General features: G+C 47.9%; 1 protein-coding gene across 1 annotated transcript in view; it reads left to right on the forward strand.

The window, feature by feature from the left end:
- Window positions 1–381: 381 nt before the first annotated feature.
- The window catches only part of FGF12 (fibroblast growth factor 12), a 281396-nt gene continuing 258823 nt past the window's right edge, over window positions 382–22954 (forward strand). The window contains exon 1 of the mRNA XM_073359018.1: window positions 382–724. Within this exon, the coding sequence (XP_073215119.1) occupies window positions 712–724 (13 nt within the window). The 5' untranslated portion in view covers window positions 382–711. The remainder of the gene's footprint in view (window positions 725–22954) is intronic.

A 22954-nucleotide genomic window follows, 5' to 3' on the forward strand; every position in this document is an offset into this window, starting at 1 on the left:
CAGAGGTGAACTGACAAGGTAGCAATCAGAGGAAAATCTGAATCCCAGAAAATGAAAATGCTGACTCGAGACACCCTGCCTAATCCTCCAGCAGAAGAGCAGCAATTACCAGCAGCCTGGCAACCCCAGGGCCCCCTCTCCGCTGAGAGTGATGTACAGTCCAGCCCGCTTTTTGGGGGGGGGCTCGCAGGGAGCATCCAGTCCGGTCTTTATTTTTAGCAGAGTAGCTCCGTCACCAAGCGCTACGGCTTTGCTTTTCAGCAGGGACCACGGTGGGGGGAGCTGTGGATGCGTTTTTTGGGGGGGCGGGGGGGGGGCTTGGGCATGCGCGCCGGCTCCCAGGCACATCTGCCCTGCATCCAGCCGAGCGGGCCGGCCTGAGCCCGGCGCCCGCAGCACCGCACGCGAGGACAGCGCCGGGCGGCGGCGCCCAGACCCGGGGGACCCCCCCGCCGCGCCCCGCTCCCTCTCCCGGCGCCGAGCCCGGCTCCAGCCGCGCCCCGCCGGGCCCCCGCTGACTCCGTCTGCTCCGGGGGGTGACGGCAGCTCCGGGGTGCCGGAAATCCTGCCCCCAAAGGCGGAGCGGGCAGAGGAGGCGGCCCCCCCCCCCCCACCCCCGGCTGGGCTTTCGCTCTTTGCTGGAGAGGACGCATCGCGAGCGGCGCATCGCCGGCAACTTCTTAAACTTGCCGACGCTCGCCAGGGTCCGCAATGGAAGGCAAAGGTAGGTGCCCGGGGCCGGGCGGGGGCATCGTGCTGGGTCGGCCGCCGGCTGCCCGGGCGGTGATGGAGATGGCGGGGCCGGGGCCGGGGCCGGGGCCGGGGCCGGGGAAGGCGCCTCCTTCGTAGCCGCGCTTTCTGGCCCCTTGGCTGGCTGGGGGAGCGTGGGGGGTTTCTCCCCCGGCTGAGACAGGCGTTGGCCGCTGCTCTGCGCTCTTCACGCTGACGATGTAGGTGGTGACTCGGGGGCTTGTTGCCAGACAGCGGCGGGGGGCGCTGATAGCTGCAGGCGGGTGATCAGCAGAGTGAGACCCCCAAGCCCTCCGGCTTCCTGCGGGGAGCGGCAGGGCTGGGTCCCCCGCCTGCTGCCGCTGCAAGCGGGGCACATCGGACCCGGCTGAGGGATTTGGGGAGTGCAGTGAGTGCCGTGCCAGTGAACCCACTCCGCCCGGACCCGGTGTGTCATCAGGGCCTCCTTAGCTGGCTACATCCCCCCCCTTTGCTAGTCTCTAAGGTGCCGCACGTCCTCCTGTTCTTTCTGGCCCCCCTCACATATCATCCACCCCCAGTCATTCGCCCCAGGCCTGTGTCTCTCTCCAGAGGTGCACACATGGCCTCTCTGCCTACACGCACGGTCAACTGGTACCTGAACTCTCCATCGCGAAATATTTATTACTAATGAAATGTTGATGCCATGCCCCTCTGCCTAAGGAGAAGGCTGGAGGCCATCTCCGCTCCTCTCAGTAACCCAGGGCTGGGGACTGCTTTGCTTGATAGGCATAGGACAAGAGCAAGAATATGGAGTGTATGAATTGAAGGGAAATGGTGTAGACTGGTATAACACAATACTCCATGCCTTACCCAGACCTGAACTAGCTATATTTAATCCCCCGTTTTATTTTGATAACTGTCTTGTCAATCAGGGCTGTCGCTCTGCTGGGTGGAACTATTTGGTCACATGCCGGCTAAGGCAGGCAGCTATTTCAGTCACACAGAGGCAGCATGTCCTATAAAATGCCATTCCCGGTGAGCAGTAGCATTCCCAGGGGTTGAGCACAGGTAAGTGTGGTTGTTTTGGGTTTTTAAAATAACCTGCCGAGATCTGATTAGATTGGAAACTCAAACAGTCCAGGAAGCTCAGTTACTGAACTGCCCCATTATGTTGTGAGTGACTGATGCGTGGCCCCCGGGCCCCTTGTGTGTGTGCGGTTTGTGTACGTGTTTGATGGAGAAAGGAAGAGCCTGTGTCTTAAAAAGAGCACAGACTCTGCATTGTCATGCAGTACAACAACAGACTGGTGGCTCTCTGTGGGATTTCTGACGGACCTAACATAACTGAGGGTGGAATGGTAATAACTGCAAAACAGGGCGCATCTTCCTTGTGCTTCCTCCCGCCTGACACAGGATTACTGAACTCCATTCTAGCGCAGACACGTCCATAGGAACACCGTCACCCCTTGGCTTTGGAGAAAAGAGCCACCTGAGCAGGAAATGCCATCTGGCCGCTGTTGCTCGGGCTTGTAAATTTGCAAGACGTGCTTTATTGCCATCAGAGTCCCAGGGGCTGGTGATGTCAGTGAAGGGGTCACATGGGGTGGCTAGTCAGGGCAGCCTTACGTTTTTGCAGAAAACTGGTGGCAGGTTCCTCTTACTAGAATCTTCAATGCTGAGGAAACTGAGGCTCCCGGGGTTTAGTTTTCCTTGTAAAAGGAAGCCCAGGCAGAGTCAACCCACCAGAAACCAAACCTGTAGAAGTGGACGGGTCCAAAGCAGAGAGAAGTTTAAGGAAAAAAGGAACCTTGATGTCTCAATGGAGACGTTCCAAAGAAGCTGGATGTCTGGTCAGTGTAGGGGCCTGATCCTGCTCTCACTGAAGTCATTGGCCAAAATCCCCTTGATATCTATGGAAGCAGGAGCAGCCTAATGTACACAAGTCCAACACGGGAAAGAGCCTTTTGTGTATCTGTATGTGGTAAGGCATGGCCCAGGATTACTACCCAGAGAGAATATACACACAGTCCATTGCGTCCGTAGTCTTTTGTCTGATCCTAAATACATTTGCCCTGAATAAGTGACTCATTTACATTTTATTTTCCATTTGCAAGTAAACCTCCACATGTAAGGTCCTGAGTGTTGTGATCATCATATCACTGTTCATGTTCTCCTGGTGGTGATGCCTTTCTGATGTCATCTTCTGTCTTACACTGCTCCATTTCCCCTGCACCTACCAGTGGTGATTGTAGGGAGCATACATTCAAATCCAGTGCTCTACAGGCCTGAGAGAGAACGTGCGCTGGACTGATTAAAGTCATCATTCATAATAATCCTATATTAGAACAGGGTGTGTAGAAAACCACCTGTCCAGTCCCTGAACTCAGCTGCCCCTAGAGATCAGACCGAAGTCTCCTGACCCGAAGTCTAGGATTTGTGACACCAGACCAGCAGTAGCATCAGCGTGGCATGTCTTGGCATGTGGCTTGTACCTGATGCTTCGCTGATGGCCCTCCACTTTTGCGGATTCCTGTTGGGATCTGGAAGTGCTCAGAGCAGCCATACTCTTCAGTCAGACTCTTCCTGCAGTGACTGGAGACTGACATTCAGTCCCCAGCCCAAATGTGCCTGCACAGGGGAGTAGTAAGTGGAAGTTGGACTAGATGACCTTCTGGGGTCCCTTCCAACCCTGATATTCTATGAAGTGTGGGCTGCTCCCCACCTAATACACTGTGTGTGGGCTGCTCACAGGGGAGTTCTGGGTGTGGGGGCCCTGCACACCCGTGGTACCCGTCCTTGTGAGTAAGTGGGCAGGGTGGGGCAGGGCATGACTTGACTCCGCCCCTAAATGCACCAGCCAGCTGAGCTGTCCAGGCATCAGGTGGGGAAATAAGTTGCACCCTCAAAAAAGGTGACAAATTTCTCATGCATGACAAGGCAGGAGTAAGCGTGACTTGTGGAGTGGTGCAGCCACCTACGGCCTCTGCCTCAGGCCTGAGCCCAAAGGCTCCACCTAGCCTTAAATGTAGATTTTGGCTTCTTTGTCTGATTCTGTTAGTTTTTGCATGGCTGCTTTTCTAGCACATTCCAGTGGGGGAAATGAGAGAGTATTTTTTGTCACATCGAGTTAATTAGACAAAGGGGAGGGGGGGATTGTGCAATACTCAGCAAAGTGGACGAGAATTTTGTTTTTTTCTTTGCTACCTGATCCTCCTCCTCTCCATCCCTTCCCGGCAGCAGATCCTCTCGGACACAATAGAAAGTGACGCCGTTCCTGGCATCCCAATAGCAGAGCTTTGCCGGCGCTAACAGGAGTTAATGGGGAGGTAAAAGGATACTGGTGGCTTGCCAGATTCTTCGGTCTCAGTCCAAAAAGATGGCAAGCACAGCACCTGGTACTGTGAGACTTCACGGTTTGGAAAGGAAACAGCCAGTCAAGAGACAAGCGACCTGGCATTCTAACCCCCCTGGGAGTCTGCACTGAGTTAGCCCTGCAGGGTTAGACCCATGGTGCTGGGGTCTCTCTTTGCCTTTTGTCTTTCTATCTGTGCAGTTAGGGGTGGTAGGACAGACCCTCCCTTCCAATGCCCGTGGTGAGGGGAGGAAGGCAGGGCAGTCTCCTCGTGGCTTGGCAGTCTTTCCCAGAGCCTGAGGCACAGCATAGGGGCAAATGGCTCTTTGCAGGTTTGGATCCTGTCCACTGGCCAGTGCTTTAGGGCAGCCAGGACCCCAAGAAGACACTCTGGTGCCTGCGGAGCACTCCAACACAGGGCTCCCTGTCGCTCTGCCAGGGTCCTGCTGGCAGTGCTGGTGGCTGGGGGTCCCTTCCCTCCCCAAGGCACAGGAAGAGTGGCACGGGCCCCACGGCTTTCTACCAGGAACAGCAGCAGGGCCCGCCTTTCCACAGGAGGAGTAGCACCATGCCCAGACGGGCAGCAGGGAAGCCTCTGGATTCCCCCCAGCATTTGGGGTATATCTGCTTGTGGGGGAACCTGCGGTGCTCTTCTCCATCTGCCCCACACAGTTCCCTACTGAGGTGGGGCTGGTGGGCCCCCCCAGAGCAGTACCTGCCCAGTGAGATATGTGGGACAAGTCACCCCCTCAGAGTGATTGTCTCCGGCTGCCTGCAGAGTCAGGCAGATGGTGCTGCATCGGTGACACTTGAGTCACACTTCAAGCTTTTCTTTGCAACCATAAAGACTAGAAACTGGCTTTTACTGTTTGCATGGCAGCTGTGATTCTGCGGTGCTGATGTGACTCCAGGATGTGCGGCCCTAAGCACGGGTGTAGAGTACCTGGGCCTTCCCCTGGTGCTGCTCTGCTGGTAGAAAGCTGATGGACCTGCTCACGGGAGGATCTTTGGAGCTGCTGTAGTCGACTGCAGTGCCCTCCCATAGCCAGCACGAAGGGCTTGGCCATGGGAAAGGGGGGACATCCTGACCTTCCCTGCACCCTGCTCTCCTCTGACTGCCATCATGGGCACCTACCCCAGGGCTGGGGAATGGTACGGTGCTATCAAGCCATCTTTGCCCTGTCTGTCCCTTTGAAGTGTTCTGAGCTGTCCTTGGCGCCCAGTGTTTTTCTGTATACCGCTGCCCCTGGATATTAAGTGCTTTGTAGATACATAAAGGGTGTGTCTGTTCCTTGCCGTGAACAGCTTACAGTCTAACGCTGGACAAACCACCACAAAGGAAACCGCGTCCACCAGCGATGCAGAGAGAGCTGTGTGGGGCAAGCGCTACACAATGAAAACATGGGGTTCTTTGCATTGCTGTACACCCTTCATAATTGCATTGCTTTATACACTAATAGCAAAAGGCAACAGGGATTCTAACTGGTGAAAGAGTGTGGGCAAAGGCCGTTAGACGCTGTGTTATCCTAAGGTATGTTTGGTTTATGGCTATAGAAACAGCTATGCATAAAGGAATGGTGTAAATGATCATGGAGATTCACAAAAGATTCAGCCACTCTAGAATATTTCTGCTTTCTTCCCTGCTGTGGAGGTGGGGCTGGTGGGGGAGCCTGTTTTTGGGCAGGGTGATATGTAAAACTGCACAGCAAGTACCTGAATGCTTTCTTGAGGGGAGATGTTCTCTGGTAGTGGGGAGAGCTGGATTCTCTCGCCTTCATTGCTACAAATCTGCCCGGTGAGTTGGGACACGTTCCTCAGGCCAACAGTATTAAACTTGTTTGTCTGGAGTTTGGCACTTAACGCCCTGTTTTGGCATCATAAATGGTCTGATTTTCCAATGTGCTGAGCCCTTCCTAGTGAGGTCCCAGCACCAATGAAAAGCAGACTGTTTGCTTAGACCTCCAAGTCTGGAAAGGGGATACTAACACCTCTGACCTCGGTTTCCCTAGCTAGGTATAATGGGATAATGTTTCCCGACCTCAGTGGGGCATTGCAAAGTTAAATTCAGTAGCATGTGGAAAGACTCTGAGATTTTCAGGTGGGAGGCACTAAGGAAGTGCAAAGGACTCTTTCTCTATTTACCGCTGAGTGAATCATTGACTTTTCGGCTCAGTGGCCTCACTGAAAAATCAAAAAAAAAAAAGAAAAGAATCACTTCAGGCTGACCCAAAATGGAAATTTTTCACATTTTTTTCTGCTGAAATGAAAACCCCAAATAATTCTGGTTTGGGTAAAAAATAAAAAAAATCTCTTCTTTAAAAAAATAAATCTAGCTAATTTTCAAAATGAAACGTGTCAAAATGAAAAGTTGAAACGTTTCATTTTGACATTTTCAAAATGAAACTCTCTTCTGTTTCAAATATATATATTTTTTCAGTCCAAGCTGGTTGCTGAATCAGCCCAAATTCACAAATAGTTTCGGTTGACTTGAAAGTGCATATTTTGGTAAATAGACTTCCGGTCCAAAACCAGTGCCCTGCTCTGACTCTGCCATTGTCACACGCATTCTTCGGCGTGCACGTCTCTATCTTGCCTTTGAGAGAGCAGGGCAATGGCTGAGCGCTAGTGTATGGAAGGGCTGAGTATGACTCGGGGCAGCCCTGGGGCTTGCTTTGGTTTATGTTGCTAAAAGCTCATGCCTTCGCGTTTCAGGGGTCAGAAGGGATTCTCCTCTCCCAACCCAATGTGTTCTGTTTGGGGTTTTTTTAATCAACTTCCACTGAAGCATCAGGGCCGGCCGAGGCTGGAGACAGGACATTGGCCGGGGGGGCGAGGGCTCTGAGGGGGCACCGAGTATTTTCTCTCTCTCTCTCTCTCTCTCTCCCTCGCTCAGGTGCTTGGCTGGCTGGTTGGTGCTCACATGCACAGGGTTTAACTCATCGCTGTAAGTGAGGTTGGGTAGGAATTGTCCCCCAGGCCAGACTGGCTGGGACCTTGGAGGTTCCTCTCCTTCCTCTGCAGTGTGTGGGTGCGGGTCACTTGCCAGGATCATTTGGGTGCATCTCACATCATCCTTTCCCTGCCATGGCAGGGGCTTGGGCACTGGTGAAGCTCGGTCCATCCCGTTCGCTGCCTGTGGCACATCAGTCTGCTCTCCGGTGGCCTGGGATACTTGGGCCTCGTTTTGGGTGTTGGGTTTAGCATGTGGGTGGCGGTGGCCTGGGCCTCCCAGGAAGCCAGGCTGGATGATCTGGTGCTCTCCTCTGGACTTACACCCGGTGACTTTAGATTTGAAAGACGAGCCGAGCTAACTGTAATACCGTGATAGTGATGATAATGCTAAAGGCAATCAATGCAAAATGTCTGGGACGGCTGAAAAATGATGACAAGGGACTGAGTTGTATGTGAGACTGGTCAGCGTTCTAGCCGGCGAGCCACCGATACACATAGCCATGGTGTAGGGAGCGACATGCTAGTTCTGAGTCTCTAATGCCTTTGTCCCAAGGTGATTCCGTTAGTCTTTTTCTAACCATCCATTTGAAGCTATTAAAATCCTGTGGGTGAGAATCTACCACTAAAAGACCAGAGAGAGAATAGGTGATGTCATGATGCCAGCTCCCAGCTGGTGACTGGAAGAAGCTGAATGTTGCATTCTAGACGGCAGTTAACCAAAAGAGCTGATTCAGGCTAGAGGAGGCACGGATGGCCATATGCTTGGATTTTACCCCTCCAGACCCTAAAATCCACACAGGCATAAAACTAGAGGGGAAGGAGGAACCCTCATTATAATGACACTTTCTCCTCTATGTTCAAACAGATTCAGCCCCATGGCTCCCAACAATGTAAGTGGGAAACACAGATAAATTCCACTTACATTGAGACTTTATGAAATGTTGGGGTCCTTTAAAATCGTTCCTCAAATATTAAATTATGTCTAGCCATTTAAGTAACATGCTATTTTATTGCATAATTGATTCACTTACAGAGCTAGAAATTTTAAAATTAGATTTTCTAAGCAATTATCTGTAAAATGACTTATTAAAGCAAGAGATCTATCTATCTATCTATCTATCTATCTATCTATCTATCTATCTATCTATCTATCTATCTATCTATCTTTACATGAAAAACTGGATATTCATTAGCATGGTAAAAGGCAGTTTGACAATAACAATTTTCCTGATGGACATGATAATTAATGCTTTCACTGATCAAAGTATAGAGATTTTAATGCATAATGTTACTGTAAGATGACGGAAACAGGCGTTTACTCTTTTCCTGTCAGTGATCAATGTATTCATTTCATGTTTTTTTCTATAGTTCCTATGCACCAGTTTTCCTAAAGACTTTCTTTGTACTGCCATTACACTAATTCACTGAGTTTCCCCTCCCTGGCCTTGGGTTTGGGTAAACCTGCTGATATGATATGTGTGTGGGGTACATCCCGAATGCTACAGCTTTTGCTTTAGGTTGAATTAAACTGTATATTTACAGTGTCATGATGTTACCATCAGCAGCTGGTGGCTGGGGTGAGGGCTGGTGGCTCAGCAGAGTTAGGAGACATAGGAATGATAGTGCAGCGTGTCTGGTTGAGTTACGCTGGTTGGGGTGTGCATGGCAGAGGCTGAGCTGTTTTGCCTTGTGTTTAATATCTTGTAATTGGGTTTCCTCTTGATTCCTGACTTTGTGTGTTTGTGTCTAACATGGGAACTTAGTTAGTTAGTCTCTAAGAATCATAGAATATCAGGGTTGAAAGGGACCTCAGGAGGTCATCTAGTCCAACCCCCTGCTCAAAGCAGGACCGATCCCCAATTAAATCATCCCAGCCAGGGCTTTGTCAAGCCTGACCTTAAAAACTTCTAAGGAAAGAGATTCCACCACCTCCCTAGGTAACCCATTCCAGTGTTTCACCACCCTCCTAGAGAAAAAGTTTTTCCTAATATCCAACCTAAATCTCCCCCACTGCAACTTGAGACCATTACTCCTTGTTCAGTCATCTGCTACCACTGAGAACAGTCTAGAGCCATCCTCTTTGGAATCCCCTTTCAGGTAGTTGAAAGCAGCTATCAAATCCCCCCTCATTCTTCTCTTCCATAGACTAAACATCCCCAGTTCCCTCAGCCTCTCCTCATAAGTCATGTGTTCCAGTCCCCTAATCATTTTTGTTGTCCTCTGCTGGACTCTTTTCAGTTTTTCCATATCCTTCTTGTAGTGTGGGGCCCAAAACTGGACACAGTACTCCAGATGAGGCCTCACCAGTGTCGAATAGAGGGGAACGATCGCATCCCTTGATCTGCTGGCAATGCCCCTACTTATACATCCCAAAATGCCATTGGCCTTCTTGGCAACAAGGGCACACTGTTGACTCATATCCAGCTTCTCATCCACTGTAACCCCTAGGTCCTTTTCTGCAGAACTGCAGAACTCCGAGCCATTTGGTCCCTAGTCTGTAGCGGTGCATTGGGTTCTTCCGTCCTAAGTGCAGGACCCTGCACTTATCCTTATTGAACCTCATCAGATTTCTTTTGGCCCAATCCTCCAATTTGTCTAGGTCCCTCTGTATCCTATCCCTGCCCTCCAGCGTATCTACCACTCCTCCCATAGAATCATAGAATCATAGAATATCAGGGTTGGAAGGGACCCCAGAAGGTCATCTAGTCCAACCCCCTGCTCGAAGCAGGACCAATTCCCAGTTAAATCATCCCAGCCAGGGCTTTGTCAAGCCTGACCTTAAAAACCTCTAAGGAAGGAGATTCTACCACCTCCCTAGGTAACGCATTCCAGTGTTTCACCACCCTCTTAGTGAAAAAGTTTTTCCTAATATCCAATCTAAACCTCCCCCACTGCAACTTGAGACCATTACTCCTCGTTCTGTCATCTGCTACCATTGAGAACAGTCTAGAGCCATCCTCTTTGGAACCCCCTTTCAGGTAGTTGAAAGCAGCTATCAAATCCCCCCTCATTCTTCTCTTCTGCAGGCTAAACAATCCCAGCTCCCTCAGCCTCTCCTCATAACTCATGTGTTCCAGACCCCTAATCATTTTTGTTGCCCTTCGCTGGACTCTCTCCAATTTATCCACATCCTTCTTGAAGTGTGGGGCCCAAAACTGCACACAGTACTCCAGATGAGGCCTCACCAATGTCGAATAGAGGGGAACGATCACGTCCCTCGATCTGCTCGCTATGCCCCTACTTATACATCCCAAAATGCCATTGGCCTTCTTGGCAACAAGGGCACACTGCTGTCTCATATCCAGCTTCTCGTCCACTGTCACCCCTAGGTCCTTTTCTGCAGAACTGCTGCCTAGCCATTCGGTCCCTAGTCTGTAGCTGTGCATTGGGTTCTTCCGTCCTAAGTGCAGGACCCTGCACTTATCCTTATTGAACCTCATCAGATTCCTTTTGGCCCAATCTTCCAATTGGTCTAGGTCCTTCTGTATCCTATCCCTCCCCTCCAGCGTATCTACCACTCCTCCCAGTTTAGTATCATCCGCAAATTTGCTGAGAGTGCAATCCACACCATCCTCCAGATCATTTATGAAGATATTGAACAAAACCGGCCCCAGGACCGACCCTTGGGGCACTCCACTTGATACCGGCTGCCAACTAGACATGGAGCCATTGATCACTACCCATTGAGCCCGACAATCTAGCCAACTTTCTATTCATCTTATAGTCCATTCATCCAGCCCATACTTCTTTAATTTGCTGGCAAGAATACTGTGGGAGACCATGTCAAAAGCTTTGCTAAAGTCAAGAAACAATACATCCACTGCTTTCCCTTCATCCACAGAACCAGTTATCTCGTCATAGAAGGCAATTAGATTAGTCAGGCATGACTTGCCCTTGGTGAATCCATGCTGATTGTTCCTGATCACTTTCCTCTCCTCTAAGTGCTTCAGAATTGATTCCTTGAGGACCTGCTCCATGATTTTTCCAGGGACTGAGGTGAGGCTGACTGGCCTGTAGTTCCCCAGATCCTCCTTCTTCCCTTTTTTAAAGATGGGCACTACATTAGCTTTTTTCCAGTCGTTCGGGACCTCCCCTGATCGCCATGAGTTTTCAAAGATAATGGCCAATGGCTCTGCAATCACATCTGCCAACTCCTTTAGCACTCTTGGATGCAGCGCATCCGGCCCCATGGACTTGTGCACGTCCAGCTTTTCTAAATAGTCCCAAACCACTTCTTTCTCCACAGAGGGCTGGCCACCTACTCCCCATGCTGTGCTGCCCAGTGCAGTAGTCTGGGAGCTGACCTTGTTCGTGAAGACAGAGACAAAAAAAGCATTGAGTACATTAGCTTTTTCCACATCCTCTGTCACTAGGTTGCCTCCCTCATTCAGAAAGGGGCCCACACTTTCCTTGACTTTCTTCTTGTTGCTAACATACCTGAAGAAACCCTTCTTGTTACTCTTAACATCTTTTGCTAGCTGCAACTCCAGGTGTGATTTGGCCATCCTGATTTCACTCCTGCATGCCCGAGCAATATTTTTATACTCATCCCTAAGGTGCCACAAGTACTCCTTTCCTTTTTGCGAACATGGGAACTGTAATTCTTCGTATTAAAAATGGCATTTCTCTGTCTTTCATTCCAACCCTGCGCCCTGTCCCAGCTCAAACCTTGATTTAGATTAGTTTTATTATCCACCAGTCTTTGATAGATGAAGTTAATTAGCTGGATGATGCTACCCAAATGATTTATGAAGAACAGTCAAAAGTGCTGGATGTTTTATTGACATAATAGGAATAAGGGAAAGGTTTTTTTTGCTTCTCAGTCATTGGTAATGTATTATTAATGCAAAAACACTTTACTTGAATGTAATGTGGTCTCCAAAAGTGGTTGGCAAGAGTGAAGACCCTAGAGCAGTGGTTTTCAAACTTTTTTTCTGGCGACCCAGTTGAAGAAAATTGTTGATGCCTGTGACACAAAGGAGCTGGGGATGAGGAGTTTGGGTTGTGGGAGGGGCTCAGGGCTGGGGCAGAGGGTTGGGGTGTGGGGGTGAGGGCTGTGGGGTGGGTCCGGGAATGAGGGGTTCAGGGTGTGGGCTGGGGCTCTGGGCTGGGGCATGGGGTTTGAGTGTGGGAGGGGATCAGAGCTCTGGGCTGGGGGTGCAGGCTCTAGGGTGGGGTCGGGGATGCGGGGTTTGGGGTGCAGGAAGGGGTTCTGGATTTGGGGGGGGGCTTAGGGCTGGGTCAGGGGATTGGGGCCTGGGGTTGGGGCATGGGTTTGTCTCGGGCGGCTCCCAGTCAGCAGCGCAGCAGGGGTGCAGAGGCAGGCTTCCTGCCTGTCCTGGCATCGCGGACCACGCTGCGCCCCGGAAGCAGCCAGCAGCAGGTCCGGCTCCTAGTCAGAGGCGCGCAAGCGGCTCCGCACGGGCAATGCCCCCTCAGCTCCCATTGGACAGGAACCAGTGCGGAGCCGGTGCTGAGGGTGGGGGCAGTACACAGAGCCCCATAGCCTCACCGCCTAAGAGCCGGACCGGCTGCTGGCTGCTTCCGGAGTGCAGTGCGGTGTCAGAACAGGTAGGGACTAGCCTGCCTTAGCCGGGCAGCACCGCCGATGGGACCTTTAACTGCCCGGTCGGCGGTGCTGACCAGAGCCGCCGCGACCCAGTGCTGGGTCGTGACCCACAGTTTGAAAACCACTGTCCTAGGGAAAGAATGGACCAGTGTTGACCATTGATATGGGCTGCTCCATACTTAGTCCAATGTAGAATTTTGTTCCTGAATTTCAGAGTTCCTGTTGATGAGAGCCCTCGGTTTGTTCTGTAGGACGAACCCCCAGCGCTTGGAAGGGTTTGCAGCCTGAACTGTGGTTTGAATTTTGCAAATAGCCCTTTTTTTATTTATGTACCTTTCTCAGATATGAACCTCCACCAGACTTTGAGGCATTCAAAAGGTGGATCCGGATTCTGTAGCTGGAGTTCAGCTCTGTTCTGTACAGAAAATAAAGAATGGATATGGTAGGGCAGTTTCAGTTATCAATCATTTATTAGATTCAGCACTTGACTAAACTACTGCCAGCCAAACATCTTCAAGGACAGGCCTTTGAGTGCTTCATTGTTTATTCATGTGAGATCCTGAAAGCCTGAGTTTGGAGACAGCTGTCTGTCTTGAGGGGACGGAAGCTGCTTCATTGACTATAAAACTTAACTAATCTACAATTAAGGGTTTCTTTCAGCACTGGCTTTTTTAGAAAATTACATAAAATATGGGGCACAAACCAGAAATATTCTGTGAAAACGTTACTCCATTTCATTAAAAGAGAAATCTTATTTTAGAGAGAGTGCTGAATATATCCTACTGTTCTGAAATCTTATGTATGGAAAAGTGACGAATATAAAATTCATCCTTCATTTGAGAGCCCTTGCACACTGATCCCTGGGTACTTATTGGGTTGGAAAATGCCAGATCACGATTGGTTTAAAAAAACCCAGCAAGCCAAAACATACCAACTCAGCCTTACAAGTTCTTATTACTACTCAACAGTGCTGTTGAAATTTTAGAAAGACACATTAACTAATGCACATTCACTTCCAGATAATTGAGTTGGTGCGTGTGACACACTGGCAAAGTCCGTTTTCATTCATTTTAAAACTTTTTGATTTTTTACATATTTGTAGTCACAGCCATGCCAAGCAGTGCAGAAGTTCCAGGCTGTAAATTGAAGCCATTTTGTTCCCATATGGAAAGCAAGTGAGAGGAAACTGCACAGCCTAACTTAGACTTTAGATGTTCACCAATATCAAGGGTAAGTCTTGAGAAACTCCATTAAAGCCAGTGAAGTTACCTTGATTTACATCTGTGTAACTGACAGCGTAATTTGGCTACTAGGTACAGTCAAGATACATATTATCTTATCTGTCCTAGGTATTTCTGTTGCATCCACAAATGTAGTAGCTAGGTGCTCACAGTTTCCAAGATGATGTCCATGTTAAAGTGCCTCGATAGCTTAGATAACAAGCAGAGATTTTAAAAAAGAAGAAATGTGCATTGCTTCAGGGTGACAGGGAGGAAAATTCAGAACAAGCCTGTTTAAGCCTTGTCCTGTTTGTGCTACTCCTTGTCGTTGTGCCTTCCTGGCCATCCTTTCGAAGGTGGAATGAGGAGTGTGTTGGTGAAATAATACATGGTATGTCGAAGTTTTTGTGATAGCAAATGCAGCTAAAATCTCCGGGTGGCACCTCCAAATGATAAAACTGTTCCTTGGCCTCAATTACTACAATAAGCTGGTTCTAACCACCGTACAGAACAAGTAGTTGCATTATTAACATGGCAACCTGTCCCATTATGATTTTGTTTGATTAATGTTGCGCCAGTTTTTTGGAATTGCCCCTGCTGGTTTTATTTCATTCAATTCCTTCTCCTCCATCGCATAAGTTACGGGCTTTCCTTTCCTAACTCTGTTTTTAGCCCATTTTTAAAATAATGTGCAACATCCAATTCTAGCAGGATTTATTCCAGTGCTGGTGTTGACTTTGACTCTGCGTTTGAGTAAACGGGTTTCAGGAAATGGGTAAGAACCAAGCCAGGCACGCTGGAGAGGCGTTTGTACACTATCGTCTTGGGGACCATATAAATACTGAGAGAGAGAGACTGTTAAAATTTTAGGAATAGGTTTGAGGTGAGGAAGTATTGATCCTGATTGATCATGCAGAGCCAAATTCTGTTGGTGGTTAACATTGGTGCAACCTGACTGACATCTGTAAGCGGCAACAGTGCAAGTGAGAGCAGAATTTGGCCCATGCTGCTCTGTAGGGCCCCACATTTCTGAATAGTTTGGGGGACAGGCTGTTAAGGTGAATCTGTGGAGTTGTGGCTAAAGAAGGGACTGCCCAATGCAGATGTTGGCTCTCTGAGATTCGGAGTCAGATCATAGGAGTAATTGGTGCGGGGCTCAGATAAACAGAGTACCTCTTTTTAATTGTTTTTATCTTTATTGGTTAAGAACAATGGGTTCGACTCTGATCTCACACTACCATAAAGTGGGAATAACCCCACAGAAATTAATCAAACTCATCCAACTGCTGTAAGTGAGTTCAGAGGCAGGAAAATTCAGCTACATATAGTCAGGGCTTCTCTGCAGACATCTTCACTGCCAATCATTCAATCACCCCCGACCCACACAAACAACTAGACCATCCTACAATAAAGGTAATCGCAGCCTGCTGCTTCAGAATATGGTGGAAGGGACCTTATAGGTCAACATCATGTCTGGCTGCACACATCCACTGCAGGTGTGTTTCCAGTTATATTTCTTGGATTTTTATATGGTACCTATCACAGTGGTAGTGAAGTGTTGGAGACAATATCTTACCCTTTCCCCACACCCTCAATGATGACTTTGCAAACTCTTATCAGACCAGTCCATTGTGCAGTTCCCCTGAGGATTAGAAAGCTACTCCCAATCTAATGGCCCTTCTTTAGTTTAAGACTATTCATTCAAAGGGAAAGAAACAGAGGGTGTTTTGTTTAATGGTAGTAACAGTGAGGGCTCATGGGTTCTGTTCAGAGCTCTGCATGAACCTTGGGCAAGCATCTGTATTTCATTGCCCCATCTGTAAAGCTCTTATCATAGTACTTCCTCACTAGAGGAGGGAGAAAATTTTGTATGCAACCTTTGTTTGGGTGAAAAGTGTAGATTTGGGGACACAAACATTTCACAAATATGTATTGGTTTCAATGTTTTGGTAGAAAAAAGCCCGTTTCTCCCCCTGTCCATCTCCCCCCAAAAATCAAAATATTTTTTTAAATGTTTTGGTTTGAAATGACTTTTTGTTTCAAAATTTCCTTTAATTTTATTTAAAAAATCAAAACCTTCAAAAACGCTCAAAATGGAACCAAAATGTTTAATTTTGGGTTGAACAAAACATTTAGTTTTAATCCCAAGTGATTTTTAAATTTTTTTTCCGGAATTACCAGCAAACGGAAAGATCTGTTGTTGGCAGAGCTGTACAGCCTACTTCACGGAGATGCTCTGAGGTTTAACTCATGCTCTTAAAGCTCCTTCAGAGGACGCATGAGATATATATAGCAAAACTTTTACTGCCCATTAGTCCTTGCAGGACATTCCCATTCAGCTGCACACTTTGCCGTCCCCTTTGTAATGCTGCACAGTTCTATCACCCTCTTCCACCCCCAGCTCCTTTTCTTATCAGCTAAGTCCTACTAACCTTTCCTTTGCCAGTTCCTCGTTCCTGATCGTTGTAGCCTTTCTAACATATTACTGACCGGTTTGCCGCGAAAGGGGCTCTGAACGGTACAAGGTATTCTGTGCACAGAAGAATGCGATGAAGGTTTCAACAGGAGCCCTGTTTGACTGCCGCCGGCATTAACGGGAGAGCTTGATGAGGAATTTTGAACAGGCTGTGACCAGTTCCGACATGGGGCTTGGTCAGTGCACAAATGGGCTCTGCAGAGGGGAGTCCCATGGGATTTGGGCTGTGAGAGCTGAGGAATTCTCCTTCCACGGCTGCCGGGCGGCTCAGAGGGTGCAAACAATCTACCCTTCAATTGCTATGCCCTCCCACCACAAAGGGGTGTGTGTGTGTGTGTGTGGAGATTTGACTGGCTCCAGATAGTCCTGACTGCACTAGCCCTATCCCTCCCCAGGCCTGTCTCCCAAAGCCCTGGCACACTCTGGTTCCCTAGTGAGACCATGTAATTTGGCCTACAGGGTCTTGAGATTATGGTGTCCTGCCTCATGTCCCACAGAGCACTTATGTCCCCCTGAGTTCAAGTCTTTCTGTGCCCGTGCAGGGCCTTTATGGTGTTTCATCGGCAGTGGGTGGCTCTGGGGACCTTTTAAAACCCCAGACAGACTGACTCTAATGTGGGCGAGGTGGATAGTGGAGATGCACCAAAGAAGCTATTTACAGAGGGCTAACTTTCATTGCTCCTGCAAACCTCTTGAGTGCCATCTACTGGCACGTTATCTATAACCTGTTTACATATGTACAGCTTGCTCTTAACAGGTAGTGAGCAAATGTTGCTACCATCCAGGGGCTGCTCCGGCGTGTAATGAGTTGGTGGGTCTCAATATTCTAGCAGAGAACAGGAGCGGCTAACAGGGGAGTTTTGCGAGGGAGTGTACAGGGGGAGTGTGTGTGTGTGGGGGGGCTAGTTACACTTAACATTCCTTAAACTTCTTTAAACTTAAACCAAAACCACCCCCTGATAAAACCAAAACAATAACAAAGGAACCAGCGGCAGAAGTAAAAAGAGAATGCAGGCAGAAGTCCAGGAACAGAGTGGGTGCTACCCAGTTTATTGCACCCCATGCAGCATGTCTGATTACTTGCCCTGTGGGCAGATGGGTATGTGTACATTCAGTGCAAGGAGCTCCTGGCCCTCAGAGACCGTGTATGGGCTTCGGAGACCAGAGTGGCTGAGCTGGAGGAGCTAAGGGAGTCAGAGAGGTACATAGAGGAGACTTTCTGGGACACAGTAGAACAGTCCCAACCCCAGTCTGACAGCCTCTGTGCTGCTGAGGAGGATGAAAGCCTCAGAGAAGGAGAACATCCAACTGGAGCAGAGGGAAATGATCCCATAGTTGGGACCCTCCTTCCAGATGATGATGTGGTATTCTATTGCACTCAGGATACCTCTTCGGGGGAGAGAACTCCAGTTATTAGGAAGAGACAGGTATTAGTAATGGGCGATTCGATCATTAGAAACACAGAGAGCTGGGTTTGTGATGACCAGGAGAACCACACGGTGACTTGCCTGCCTGGTGCAAAGGCTGCTGATCTCTCAAGACATGTGTAGTTCTGGGGAGCAGCCGGTGATCATGGTACATGAAACTTTTTCACTAGGAGGGTGGTGAAACACTGGAATGCGTTGCCTAGGAAGGTGGTGGAATCTCCTTCCTTAGAAGTTTTTAAGGTCAGGCTTGACAAAGCCCTGGCTGGGATGATTTAATTGGGGATGGGTCCTGCTTTTGAGCAGGGGGTTGGACTAGATGACCTCCTGAGGTCCCTTCCAACCCTAATATTCTATGATTCTATGATTCTATGACACAGGGAAGGATAGGAGAGAGGTCCTGGAGGTCAAATTTAGGCTTCTAGGTAAGAGATTGAAATCTAGGACCTCCATGGTAGCATTCTCTGAAATGCTCCCAGTTGCAAGCACAGGGCCAGTTAGACAGGCAGAGCTGCAGGGTCTCAATGCATGGATGAGACGATGGTGTAGGGAGGAGGGGTTTAGATTTATTAGGAACTGGGGAAACATTTGGGAAAGGGGCAGCCTATACAGGAATGAGGGGCTCGCCTAAGCCAAAGTGGAACCAGAATGCTGGCACTTAACATTAAAAAGGTCCTAGAGCAGTTTTTAAACTAAGGGCTGGGGGAAGCCGACAGGTGCGGAGGAGCACATGGTTCAGTCAGAGACATCCCTTAGGGGAGGATCTATCAATGGAGATTCTCTCTGTCCTAGTAAGGAGGAGAGGATGGAAGATGATAAAATACAGGTAGGATCTGATGAGAAACAGTCAAATGAAAAAGAGTCCCATTCAATTACATCATGTAATGGCAGGCAGCTAAAAAGTGACAAGTTTTTAAAGTGCTTATATACAAATGCTAGAAGTCTAAATAAGAGATGGGTGAACTAGAGTGCCTGGTATTAAATGAGGATATTGATATAACAGGCATCACAGAAACTTGGTGGAATGAGGATAATCAGTGGGACACAGTAATATCAGGGTAGAAAATATATTGGCGGGGGAGTGGCACTATATGTGAAAGAAAGTGTAGAGTCAAATGAAGTAAAAATCTTAAATGAACCAAACGGTACCATAGAATCTCTCTGGATAGTAATTCCATGCTCGAATAATAAGAATATAGCAGTAGGGATCTATTACCGACCACCTGGCCAGGATGGTGATAGTGTCTGTGAAACGCTCAGGGAGATTAGAGAGGCTATTAAAAAACTCAATAATAATGAGAGATTTCAGCTATCCCCATATTGACTGGGGACAGGTCACCTCAGGACGGGATGCAGAGATAAAGTTTCTTGACACCTTAAATGAGTGCTTCTTGGAGCAGCTAGTCCTGGAACCCACAAAAGGAGAAGTAATTCTTGATTTAATCCTAAATGGAGCACAGGATCAGGTCCAAGAGGTGAATATAGCTGAACCGCTTGGTAATAGTGACCATAACATAACTAAATTTAACATCCCCGGGGCAGGGAAAACAGCACGTCAGCCCAACACTCTAGCATTTAATTACACAAAAATGAGGAAGTTAATTCAACAGAAATGAAAAGGTACAGCACCAAAAGTAAAATCCCTGCAAGCTGCATGGAAACTTTTTAAAGACACCATAATAGAGGCTCAACTTAAATGTATACCCCACTTTAAAAAACATAACAGCACCAAAAAAGTGCCACCGTGGCTAAACAACAAAGTGAAAGAAGCAGTGAGAGCAAAAAAGCATCCTTAAAAAAGTGGATGATCGAGATGCTAAAGGAGCACTCAAGGACGATAAGGTCATTGCAGGGAAACTACATGAATTCTTTACATCGGTCTTCATGGCTGAGGATGTGAGGGAGATTCCCAAATGTGAGCCATTCTTTTTAGGTGACAAATCTGAGGAACTGCCCCTGATTGAGGTGTCATTAGAGGAGATTTTGGAACAAACTGATAAACTAAACAGTAATAAGTCACCAGGACCAGATGGTCTTCACCCAAGAGTTCTGAAGGAACTCAAATGTGAAACTGCAGAACTACTAACTGTAGTCTGTAACCGATCATTTAAATCAGCTTTTTACCAAATGACTGGAGAATAGCCAATGTGATGCCAATTTTTAAAAAGGGCTCCAGAGGTGATCCCGGCAATTACAGGCTGGTAAGCCTGACTTCAGTACCGCGGAAACTGTTTGACACTATAGTAAAGAACAAAATTGTCAGACACATAGATGAACATAATTCGATGGGGAAGAGCCAACGTGGTTTTTGTAAAGGGAAATCATGCCTCACCAATCTACTAGAATTCTTTGAGGGGGTCAACAAGCATGTGGACCAAGGGGATCCAGTGGATATAGTGAATTTAGATTTTCAGAAAGCCTTTGACAAGGTCCCTCACCAAAGGCTCTTAAGCAAAGTGGAATGTGTTACCTAGGGAGGTGGTGGAATCTCCTTCCTTAGATATTTTTAAGGTCAGGCTTGACAAAGCCCTGGCTGGGATGATTTAGTTGGGGATTGGTCCTGCTTTGAGCAGGGGGTTGGACTAGATGACCTCCTGACGTCCCTTTCAACCCTGATATTCTATGATTCTATGAAAGTAAGCAGTCATGGGGTAAGAGGGAAGGTCCTCTCATGAATTGGTAACTGGTTAAAAGATAGGAAACGAAGGGTAGGAATAAATGGTCAGTTTTCAGAATGGAGAGAGGTAAATAGTGGTGTCCCCCAGAGATATGTACTGGGCCCAGTCCTATTCAACATATTCATAAATGATCTGGAAAAAGGAGTAAACAGTGAGGTGGCAAAATTTTCAGATGATATAAAACTTCTCAAGATAGTTAAGACCCAGGTAGACTGCGAAGAGCTACAAAAGGATCTCTCAAAACTGGGTGACTGGGCAACAAAATGGCAGATGAAATTCAATGTTGATAAATGTAAAGTAATGCACATTGGAAAACATAATCCCAACTATACATATAAAATGATGGGGTCTAAATTAGCGGTTACCACTCAAGAAAGAGATCTTGGAGTCATTGTGGATAGTTCTCTGAAAACATCCACTCAATGTGCAGCAGCAGTCATAAAAGTGAACAGAATGTGGGAATTATTAAGAAAGGGATAGATAATCATTTTGCCTCTATATAAATCCATGGTACGCCCATATCTTGAATACTGCGTGCAAATGTGGTCACCCCATATCAAAAAAGATATATTGGAATTGGAAAAGGTTCAGAAAAGGGCAACAAAAATGATTAGAGGTATGGACCAGCTTCCATATGAAGAGAGATTAATAAGACTGAGACTCTTCAGCTTGGAAAAGAGACGTCTAAGGAGGGATATGATAGAGATCTATAAAATCAAGACTGGTGTGGAGAAAGGAAATAAGGAAGTGTTATTTACTCCTTCTCATAACACAAGAATTAGGGGCCACCAAATGAAATGAATAGGCAGCAGGTTTAAAACAAACAAAAGGAAGTATTTTTTCACACAATGCACAATCAACCTGTGGAACTCCTTGCCAGAGGATGTTGTGAAGGCCAAGACTATAATAGGGTTCAAAGACGAACTAGATAAATTCATGGAGGATAGGTCCATCAATGGCTATTAGCCAGGATGTGCAGAGATGGTGTCCCTAGCCTCTGTTTGCCAGAAGCTGGGAATGGGCGACAGGATGGACCACTTGATGATTCCCTGTTCTGTTCATTCCCTCTGGGGCACCTGGCATTGGCCACTGTTGGCAGACAGGATACTGGGCTAGATGGATCTTTTGTCTGACCCAGTATGGCCGTTCTTATGAAATGTGTCCACACAACAAAACATGCCATCACAATGTCACTAATTACCATCCCCTGATGGCAGTTTCTGAAGCAGGATACCCAGGAATGAACATGCTCTGGAGACTGAAGTCCCACTCCTGGAGGTGGCCCCATTAGGCCAGAGTTGGGGTGTATGAGTGGGACAGAGTGGGTGGGAAGCTTGCGCTGCAGTTGCTTGTACTTTGAGAGACCCTTTAGAGAGCCCAGGCTTTTCCCTGGATTGGCCAGAGGGTTCACTGTTGAGGGATACAATAGACTTGTTCTTGATCCCAAGGAGCTGAGCCCAGGGCCCTTCAGTGTTTCATTCGTTGCCAGTCCAAAGAGACAGGGAATGAGGACTGGGCAGAAATCTCCTGCACAGCAGAGCAGAATCAAACGCAAGAATGCGAACACCTGGCATCAGTCCCATGTGCTCAGTCTCCACAGTGCAATGTGAAAATGGCCAGTGCTACAAAAATCCCTGATTAATAGTAGCTAACATGGTAACATCAGTCTCTGCACCCTTACTGGGGAGAATTATAGCTGCCTGCATTAACCACTAATGCCCTGTGGTCCTTATGCTCGGATAAGCCCTGGGAGGGACATGTAAGCATGGCTCTGCACTCTCTAGGCCACGTTAAAAGGCAGTCAGCTGGGACAATGACTGCCATTGCCAGGTGAGCAGGGTGTGTGCGTGTGGCTGTGTGCACGCGATAACACAAAGCGATCACTCTATATCATCATCCGCAGAGGAAACCTGCACAACACTTTCAAAAGATGAGCCTGGGAGCTTAAATTCATAACTTTGCTCGACCCTGAAAACCATGGACTCAACACAGCCACTGGATTTATGGCTCATTATAACAAGCTGCAAACCACTACTCCCCCGTTTTGTCCCTCGGCTGTAGAGGTGTTAACGGGCCTCTTCAGCTTGAATGGTCCCTTAGAAAATAGGTCCTAATTACTTATGCTAAACTATCTCTTTGATCTTGTATGTAGCTGTGGCACTAGAAGCTCCTTTCCCAGACCCGAAGAAGAACGCTGTGTAGTTTGAAAGCTCGTCTCTCTCACCAACAGACGTTGGTCCAATAAAAGATATTCCCTCCCGCACCTTGCCTCTCTGCTACCCAACACTGAGCATCTTGAAAGAGGGTGTGAATTTGTTCTAGGAATCAATGAGCACTTTCTGTTTGATTCAGAGGTTGAGTTGTACTTACGCCCTAGTCTGGTCCATCGCGCGTGCACACCCTGTAAAGGTTTGGAAACGTAGATCCAGAACTGAACTCTGTGCCTGCAAAATGAAGGTCTTCTGAAAATGTGTCCCATCTATGTTAGCTCTCTCTGCCACTGCCTCCTTTCCTGCTGTTGAAATTCCATCCTCACCATGTGCCCAGCATTATGGCCAAGAGAACTAAGCCC

The sequence above is a fragment of the Lepidochelys kempii genome, chromosome 9 (assembly GCF_965140265.1).
Source record: "Lepidochelys kempii isolate rLepKem1 chromosome 9, rLepKem1.hap2, whole genome shotgun sequence".
NCBI classification, from domain to species: Eukaryota; Metazoa; Chordata; order Testudines; family Cheloniidae; genus Lepidochelys; species Lepidochelys kempii.